The 10,000-nt window shown below is 38.9% G+C and overlaps 1 protein-coding gene across 1 annotated transcript in view; it reads right to left on the bottom strand.

Annotated features, from left to right (window-relative positions):
• LOC143041334 (uncharacterized) overlaps positions 1-9,959 on the bottom strand; it is a 45,548-nt gene extending 35,589 nt beyond the window's left edge. Inside the window, exon 1 of the mRNA XM_076213153.1 lies at positions 7,720-9,959. Within this exon, the coding sequence (XP_076069268.1) occupies positions 7,720-8,761 (1,042 nt within the window). The 5' untranslated portion in view covers positions 8,762-9,959. The remainder of the gene's footprint in view (positions 1-7,719) is intronic.
• Between the last annotated feature and the right edge of the window lie 41 nt (positions 9,960-10,000).

Here is a 10,000-nt window from a genome sequence, read left to right as displayed (position 1 = left end):
TCCCAAATGTCTATTCCTCATTACACTTTTTAATCCACCAAGGCATTTACTCGCTTCTCTCAATCTACATTCTACCTCCACTTTCACTCCACCTTTCCCTGCCACATTTGCACCCACGTATCTAAAACTATCCACTTCCTCCAGTCGCTCTCCCTTAATGCTCACTTCCAGTCTACTGCCACTTTCACCCCTTGTACATCTCATTTTATCCACATTTATCTTTAGCTTACTTCTATCACATACTCTCCCAAACTCTGCCACCAGCTTCCTCAATCCCTCCTCCGATCCTACCACAAGCGCAGTGTCGTCCGCAAACAACAGCTGACTCACCTCCCACTTTTCTCCATTTTCTTTAACCATCTCCAATCCCCTGCCCACTACCCTTGCATTTACCTCTCGGACCACCCCATCCATGTATAAGTTGAACAGCCAGGGCGACATAACGCATGCTTGACGAAGTCCCACCTTTACCTCGAACCACTCACTCTCTCCATTTCCAATCCTGACACAAGCTCTACTATTCTCATAAAAACTCTTGACAGCTCCCAGAAGCTTTCCTCCTATCCCGTATATCTGCATAACCTCCCACAATGCCTTCCTGTCTACCCTATCATAAGCCTTTTCCAGATCCATAAAAGCCCAAAACACATCCTTCCCCTTTCCTATAGCTTTCTCACATATCTGTCTTACCACAAAGATCTGATCTACACAACCTCTACCTGTCCTAAATCCACACTGTTCCTCACCAATTACTCCTTCTGTTCCTCTCCTAATCCTCTCAATCAAGATCCTCCCATAAGCCTTCCCAACTACACTCAACAAGCTAATCCCTCTGAAACTACTACATTCACACTTGTCCCCTTTTCCCTTGTAAAGAGGAACTATACAGGCACTCCTCCAGTCCTCCAGCACTCTACCCTCTCTCCAACAAACATTAAATAACCTCACCAACCAGTCCACCATCACTGTACCTCCCTTTTTCAGACATTCCGCATGGCATCCATCCAGACCAGGTGCCTTACCTGCTTTCATCATCTTAACAACTGCCTCCACCTCATCCTTCCTTATTTCTCCTCCATTCTCCTCATTCATCACTCTCATTTTCTTCGCATTTCCCACTGCAGCAATCTTTCCTTCCCTATCCTCCTTCACATTTAGCAACTCTCTAAAATATTCTGCCCATCTTCCCCTTTCTGCCTTCTCTTCCATTATCATCTCTCCATCTGCACCTTTTACCTTTTCTTCTCTACTTGATTCGCCTCCTCTTCCTCTCTTAATTTCTTTCCAAAACATCTTTTTATTACTTTCAAAATTTTCTGTCATACTCTTACCCCATTTCACATCTGCTCTCCTCTTTGCAACCTTTACCTTTTGCTTTACTTCTCTTTTATTTTCTTTGTACCTCTCATATGACTCCCTCGTCCTATTTTGTAACCAATCTGTGAATGCTCGCTTCTTCTCTTCTACAACCTTCTTTGTTTCCTCATCCCACCATTCACTACCCTTTCTTCTATTTCCCCCTGTCCTTCTTGTTCCACACACCATCCTTGCACACTTTATGACTCCCTCCTTGAACCATCCCCATTCCTCCTCCACACCCAGCTCTACTCTACCCTTTACTCCCTCCCACTCCTCCTTCAGCTTCTTTCCGTACTCCTTCTCCTTTTCCTTCTCATTCAAAGAGTTCACTCTAAGAACCCCCCTACCTTTTGTCCCTTTCCTCTTCCTCCATCTATCCTCCACTTTCAACTTACCTTCCACCAAAAAATGATCTGATATTCCCCCACCCTCTCCCCTTAGCACATGTACATCCTTATTTTATAAATAAATAATTATATAGCTACGTAAAAAATAAATGTATAAAATAGATAAGCAAATAAAGAATTTCATAAATGAATAAGTGTATGTATATATGTAATATGTATGCATGTATATTCGTATATACATATAATTCTATACTTATATTCCTTCAATTATATGTCTGCATTATCAATATTATTTCTACATATTAATTTGGTCATGTACATTTGGCTTCATTTATAAGTGGTATATCTGTGATAAGCTTGTTATTTATATAAAACATTTACGATGCTCGTAAGTTTCCGAGGTCGTAAATATTCGTTAAGGTCGTAAGTCTACCACCCGTAGATACGAGCCTCTTGCAGCTCCCTCTGAGACGTCCACTGTTGTGATATTTAGAAGTGGAGGTGACTGTACAATAGACTTTCGCTGGTTATTCTTAGTCTCGTTTTTCTATCCTGTTCTAATTGATCTTGCACAATAACAATAATGATAATAATAGTAATAATGATAATAATAATAATAAAAATAATAATGACAATAATAATAATAATAATAATAATAATGATAATAATAATAATAATAATAATAATAATAATAATAATAATAATAATAATAATAATAATAATAATAATAACGATAAAAATAATAATAATGATAATAATAATAACAATAGTAATAATAATAATAACATTCATTTGACTAGCTTTTTATATTTTCTTGTATTTATGTATTTTTTGTATATATTTGTATTTGTTTATCTGTTTATCTATTCATTCATGTATCTATTTAATTACGTATCTGTTTATCTCTTTATTTGTGTATTATTTATTTATCTATTTATCTATTAATTCACTTTTTCGTTTATCTAATTTATCTAATTCTATTGTGATTCATTTCACCGTTACGATTAGTCCATGACAGAATCTACCATTTTGTCCGAGACGACATAAAAAGACATAAAATTCTTATTAATTCTTCTCATTGTCATTACAAAGCCATTATTCCTTTTTAGAAAGCTGGAGTGTAATTCGTCCTCTGTATAGACGGAGGACCTGATAATCCTCTCTCATAAGTTCTTGGTAAGCGGGAACACGATCCAGACCTATGTAAACGATAGCTTTTGTTTGCCACGGAGGATCGAAAACGATACTTTTGTCTCGTATAAGGGATTTGAGCGATAGCTTTTGTTTACATAAGTAAGGGAGGCAATGCCCGTTGCCTCTATGTCCTTCTCAAGGCTTAAGGCTTTGGTGAAGACAATAACAATAAAAGGAGGTAGACAATGAGATGATGTTTTTGTTATTTGTTCCGAAGCAGCTTTTATATATACGTGAGCTTAGTAGGTAGTGATGCTAACACAATTGCATCTGTCGTGTATCCCTGAACCCTCAAATTAATAAAATCACCCGTCGTTAGCCAGAATAAATGTATTAAATTTGTGGCGTTTTGTCCCATATTTGGGTTTGTCGCCACAAACCCAATAATGCGACATTACATCACAACCCAAAGCCGAAAGTTCTCCCAAGCATGCGATAATTCGGCATTACCCGAGTTACTCGGTAACATCACCCAATTACCCGGTAACCTCACCCAGTTACTCGGTAACATCACCCAATTACCCGGTAACATCACCCAATTACCCGGTAACCTCACCCAATTACCCGGTAACCTCACCCAATTACCCGGTAACATCACCCAATTACCCGGTAACCTCACCCAATTACCCGGTAATCTCCTCCAGTTACACGGTAACCTCACCTAATTACCCGGTAATCTCCTCCAGTTTCCCGGTAACCTCACCTAATGAAGAGTATGAACACAAAGATATAATTCACAAAACCAAAATGTAGTTGCACATTTGTAAAGTGTTTAAATACAACCCACTGTAAAAGAAACAGATGATACGTATATTTCGACCACAACTGTGATCCTCTTCAGCAAATAAGTACAAAAGTTAGATGACATGAATATATACAACATATTTTTGTACCATTCTTGTTGTATATACAAATGTCATCTTACATCTTTACTTATCTGCTGAAGAGGATCACAGTTGTGGTCGAAATATGCAGATCTTCTGTTTATTTAGCACTGAAAGATCGAAAGAGAGCAAGTTGGGTGAGAGAGCAGACTAGAGTGAAATATATTGTAGAGGCAGTAAAAGAGAGGAAGTGGAATTGGGCTGGTGAGTTAGTGCGAACGACTGATGAGCGATGGAGCAAGTGTGTTACTGAGTGGACGCCGCGAGATGGGAGGCGTGGAAGAGGGAGACCAGACAGAAGGTGGAGAGACGAGATCGAGAAGGTTGCAGGAGTGGCGTGGCAGAGGATGGCACGGTCGTGTGATTCATGGAATGCTATGGAGGCCTTTGTTCAGCAGTGGACTCAGGATGGTTGATTATATATATATATATATATATATATATATATATATATATATATATATATATATATATATATATATATATATATATATATATATATATATATATATATATATCGTGTATGATGTCTCCTACACTCGCACAGAATTTTTTATCTTTTATTTTTGTCCCTCTTACTTCTTCCATCTTTTATAATAACATTCCATAAATATCTAAAAAAAAAAAAAAACCTATATCATTCATTTTCTTGTCTTCATGTTTAATTTTTGTTATGCCTCTCCACTGATTCTTGGTTTTCTTAGCGTTTACCTTATAAAGAAGAGTGTGAGGAGCCCACGCCAGGAGGCGCTGAGTAACTGCTGCCTAAGCCGTCACCTTTACTCTATGTATGCGCTTTGGGGACTGTTGGAGCTGGTAACAAAATTCCTATTGGGAATCTGAGAGGAGTGCGGGATTCGAACCCACAATTAATCGAATGCGAGAACACTTAGTAGACTTCCAATGGCGCTACTAACTTTAGCTAGTAAAACATTATGACCGTCTTCTGGTATGTCATTCCCATTGTCCCTTGTCTTTGATCCACTCAGGCATGTCATCTGCATAAGACATTATCCTCTTCTTATATTCTTCCTCTGTCTTTCTTGAGGTCATTCTTGAGGCCATGAATAGTATCGGGGACAATACACTTCCTTGCTGGTCACACTCCTTCACTTAAGACCATTTTTCTGAACCTGTCTTTGTTCTGACACTGCATAAGTAGGAGGGGAGGGAGGGAGGAGGTGTGAGGAGATCAAACAATGCTTTTTTTTTCTCCTAGTACTCCATAATCTTCGTCCATACGTCTTTACAAATTCCTCATCTCCCTATGTGGGTATAGAGTCAAACGATTAAAAAAAAAAAAAAAAAAAAAAAAAAAAAAAAATGTGCGCAAATTTTGGTTATATTTTCACCCCACCATCCTCAGCCCAAACATCAGATCCATATATATACACACGGTAATGGGAAGATGGGTAAAGAATTTAAGGGATTTGTTGAACATAAAAGATAGGGAATGCTTACGGCAGTGAAAGATGACAAGGAAATGAAAAGGACAGTGAAGGGAGATGATGATGATGATAGAGGTATAAAGAAAAATGAAAGTTGGTAAGGCACTGAAGTTAATTAGTAATCCCGTGGAGTCGCTAAAGAAGGGAGGAACAGTTATAGTGGAATGCTTATTGAGATTGTTTAATATATTCGCAAAGGAGGGAAGTGTGCCGATGGACTAGAGGAATGCGCGTATAGTTCCACTACAAAAGATTGGAGACAAATATGAATGTATGAGCATTAGAGGTATCAATCTGCTAAGTGTTGTTGGTAAAGTGTATGCAAGGGGGTATTAATTAATTAAGAGGATTAGGAGGGGAAACAGAGGGACTAAGTAAAGAAGATCATTTATGGGTTTAAGAAAGAGGGCGGGTAGATAGAATTGTCATAGTAAGACAGATATGCGAGAATTTTGCGGCAAAAGATAAGAATGTATCTTGAAATTTTTATGGATTTTGAGAAGAGATATGACAAGATTCACAGGAAATTGTGCCCATTTGATTATTTGTCTAGCTGGAGGCATTGGGAGTTTTGTGGAACTTGAGATGTCGGATGACAGATTGCAGTCGCTCCCAATCCGGGATATTAGTTCATTTTTGGTTACAGCTCTTCTAGATGCTCTGACTGCACATTGGTAATGTGCGGGACTCGTGATCTGTGGAGCCCCGAATTGAAGCTTCGTAGCGGCCAGATTTGATTAATATATATATATATATATATATATAATATATATATATATATATATATATTTATATATATATATATACTAAGTGGCATTTTTCTTATATTCCGGCTGTCACCAAGTGATTTTAATAATGTCCTTGGCACCCACTTGTTGGCTTATTCGTCGAGGGAGGGAGAAAGACAGAGAGAATTTAGAGTTTATGCAAATATTCAAATTTTCAATGAGAAGGAATATCGGAATCAAGTATATTTTCTCAATAAATTCTAATTATGAAAAATACCTCTAGCAGCCAAGACATGGATTTAGAAAAATATAGAAATAAGTTTGCTAATTGTGTGCATAGTGACTGGATTTAATTTTTCTACAAAAAAAATATGGAATGTTTTAAGAATCCGTTGGATAAACAAACCGTTATTACGTCATGTCGGTCTTCTTTTGTTTTAAACTTGAATGTGTATTTATAATTTTTTGTTATCTTGTTTTCATTTGATTTTGTTTCGTTATATCTTATTTTGTTTTATTTTATTTTATTGACATACCTGTTTGATTATTCGTTATTTATTCCATTTTTAGTTTAATTTATCTTTATTAATTTATTTTTACTGCATCTCACCTCGGCATGGACCGATTTATTTATTTATTTATTTATCTATTTACTTATTTATCTATTTGTATATTTTTCTTTTAATAAGAATCTAGTACTATCGACAATGTGGCTCTCTTTATATATTTTCTTCTAGCAAGCGCCAGAGGATTTTATTAATTAATATTTTATCTCTATCGACCAATACCTTTTTAGTAATACCATCTACCCTCTCCCCCTTCTCCCCTAACCAATCCAAACGAATAAAATCATCTGGCGTCAGTCTTAAGGAAATACGTAAAGATATATATATATATATATATATATATATATATATGTATATATATATATATATATATATATATATATATATATATATATATATATATGTTTAAAATAGTTTACACCCTATCGTACCGGGGTGATCCTTTTCTTTGTATTTTCGCTTTTTCGCTGCCGTCAGGTGATTTTATTAACATCCGTGGCTAATACCCTCCCCCCTCGGTAATCAACTTCGGGGGGAGAGTTAGATAAGTATAATGTCTTTGGTTTTATTAGATTAGTTTAAGACTTAGTAACTACTTGCAAATATTGGCTAGTGATTTTCAAAATATCGCGATGTGGATCGAATTTTGCGGAATATCTATTTAGCAATGGCGATATTATAGTAAAAAATTGCGATACCATAGTCAGAGTTGTTTATGTAATGGGAAAAAATGCCGATATTATAGCTAGATATGGCGATATTATAGCCAAAAATTACTATATTATAGCCAAAAAAAGGGTAACATTATAGCAAAAAATGGCGATATTATAAAAAAAAAATTAATATTATAGCCAGAAATGGCAATATTTTCGTCTTAATTTCTTTCCAAAAGGTTATAACCAAAAATGACAGTATTATAGTCAGAGATGGCGATATTATAGCCGAAAATGGTGACGTTGTAGCCAAAATGGCAATACTTTCGTCTTAATTCTCCGCCAAAAGGGCATAGCCAAAAATGACAATATCTTAGCAAGGGATGGCGATATTACAACCAAAAATGATGACATTATAACCAAAAATGGCGATATTATTAAAAAAAAAAGGCAACATTATAGCCAAAAAATGGCGATATTTTCGCCTTAATTTCCCGCCAAAAGATGAGGTGTAGGAGGGTTCTAGAATGTTCTACTAACCTGAATAGTCGAAGAGAGGATAGTAAGAGAATGGTAGAGGCGTTGCCACTCTGCATTGCGCTTCCAAGAACTGTTGAAAGATCAGTTGTCTGTAGAAGTGGGAACTCGCTACACCTGCTCCCAGGACACCTGGAGGCATCACACCTGCGCCTGGGACAGGTATCCCTCTTACACCTGCTTCTACACCGGTTACACCTACAGGAACTCCCCCTGCATTCATAACACCTGCGCCTGTGGAAGGTATCCCGGTTACACCTGTTGTAATACCCCCTCCGCTCATAACACATGTGGTGTTCAGGCCTGTGACACCTGTACTTGAGGTCCTTTGGGCGCCAATGACACCTGTGCTCATGGCGCCTGGTGCCAGCAGTGCCGCATCTGTTGTTCGGGGGATCAGATCGTCTATGGACGGTGGCCGTCCTCTGAGAGGTCCTCCTGAGTTCACTTGGGTCACAGGAATCGAAGTCACCATCCCGCAGTTCGGGGTACTTCGAAAGGTCGTCGGACTTCGGAAGCTCTCGTCTATCGAAGAAGGAGGCCCCAGCGAGGTGTAGTTCGACTGGCACAGACGCGCCTTCGGGTCCTCGAGGTCCTCGGAGGCCGAGTCCAAGGGACTAGGTTCTGTCGATCTCGCGGTAACAGCTCGACGTGGCACTGGTCGAGCGATCGACAGCCCCGCCGAAGAGAACTTCCTTTCTTCGTCAGATCCGGAGACGACGACCTCGACTTCTTCGGCGTTCTTCGGCGAGTTCGTGGAGTCTCCGGCTTCTCCTGAAGAACGGGAGACAGTGGTCTTGGGCCTCTCAGAGTCTTCTGGGAATTGGTGTGGGTGTCGTATCTCGGGGAGGGTGCCCTGGGGCGATCCCGCAGGGTAAAACGTCTTGGGGGTACTGGCCGCTGAGTAGAAGGACATCGGGTTCAGACCGGATGGGAAAGAGGAGGGGGTCGTGTGTATCCTCTGTGGGTTGTGGGGAATTGAGGGTTGAAGGGTCCTCGAGGTTGGGATGGACAAAATCCGATCGATGGAGAAGGAAGTCGCCATTTTGTTTCGCGGAGTGAGACTGAAGACTTCTCGAATTTTGTTGTTCTTTGACTTCGATGTCTTTCGTTCTTCGAACTCTGGACCGAAAGGGTCTTGCACCTCGACGGCCGACGAAGTCTTGAGATCCGGGCGAAAGAGGTTTCTCACTCAAGAGGCCCGGTTCACTTAACTGGGTGTCCTTAGGGCTTAGTTAACTTTAACTTTGAAAGCTAACACCAGTCGATTTTATTCAGTCGAAGAAAGGTATCCCATCGCTGAAAGGGGGAAGTCAACGGTAACCCATTCTTTTTATATTCATTTATTCATTCATTTATTTACTTATTTTCGGGGACGGGAGGACCCAAGACTCTTCGTCTTGCGCCTTCTTGGAAAATAAATAAATAGATAAAATTAATGATAGTAGGTAATAGTTACAATAAATGAATATATAAATGAATAAAAAGATTGGGGACCTCCAGAGACTGAGACAGAAACTCCGAAAGCTTTCGTTTGTCGCTAATTCTTCGAGTGGTAACGAGAGTACGAAATAGGAACGAAGTCAAAACACGAACTGAAGAATCTATTCTTCGTCTTGGATCTTCTTGAAAAAAAGAGAGACCCTGAGACCCTCTATGACCAAAAGTTTCTAGTTTCCAGTTTTTTCGCAACAATAATTACAGTCCTGAAAGAAGCGCGGGATTGTTTACGAGAATAGAAGCGCTGGTAAACTACAGCGAAGAAATGAGTCAGAGCACGGACCTAACATCCTCTTGAAGAAGAAGCTTTGACAACTTCTAGAGGCCACGAAGATCCTGAAAGATTCTTGTCACTAATTGAAAACGCTATCGAACTACTCTTCTTCGGCTTGCATCTTCTTTAAGAAAAATCGTCGACGAACTCCAGAGGCCAAAAATTCGAGACTTAAAAATCGAAAACTTTGTCATTAATTACTCGTGCCTCTTCGATCTGTCTCTTCTTGAAGATAAAAACTTAGACGAGCTCCAGAAGTCAAAACTCCGAGACTCAAAAATATCGAAGACTATTTGTCATCAACGCTCGTGGCACTTCTACGTGCCTCTTCTTGAAGAAAAAACTTTGGGTACCTTCCAGAGGCCAAGACCCCGAGTCTCAAAAAATCGAAAACTTTTTGTCATCAACACTCGTGCCACTTGGACCTGTCTTTTCTTGAAGAAAAACACTTCGGGAAATTTCCAAAAATAAAAAAAAACTTGTCATCAACACTTATGTCTCTTCGACCTG

The sequence above is a fragment of the Oratosquilla oratoria genome, chromosome 30 (assembly GCF_046742065.1).
Source record: "Oratosquilla oratoria isolate Oo_2021 chromosome 30, ASM4674206v1, whole genome shotgun sequence".
NCBI classification, from domain to species: domain Eukaryota; kingdom Metazoa; phylum Arthropoda; class Malacostraca; order Stomatopoda; family Squillidae; genus Oratosquilla; species Oratosquilla oratoria.
This window is presented reverse-complemented; position numbering and strand designations above follow the sequence as displayed.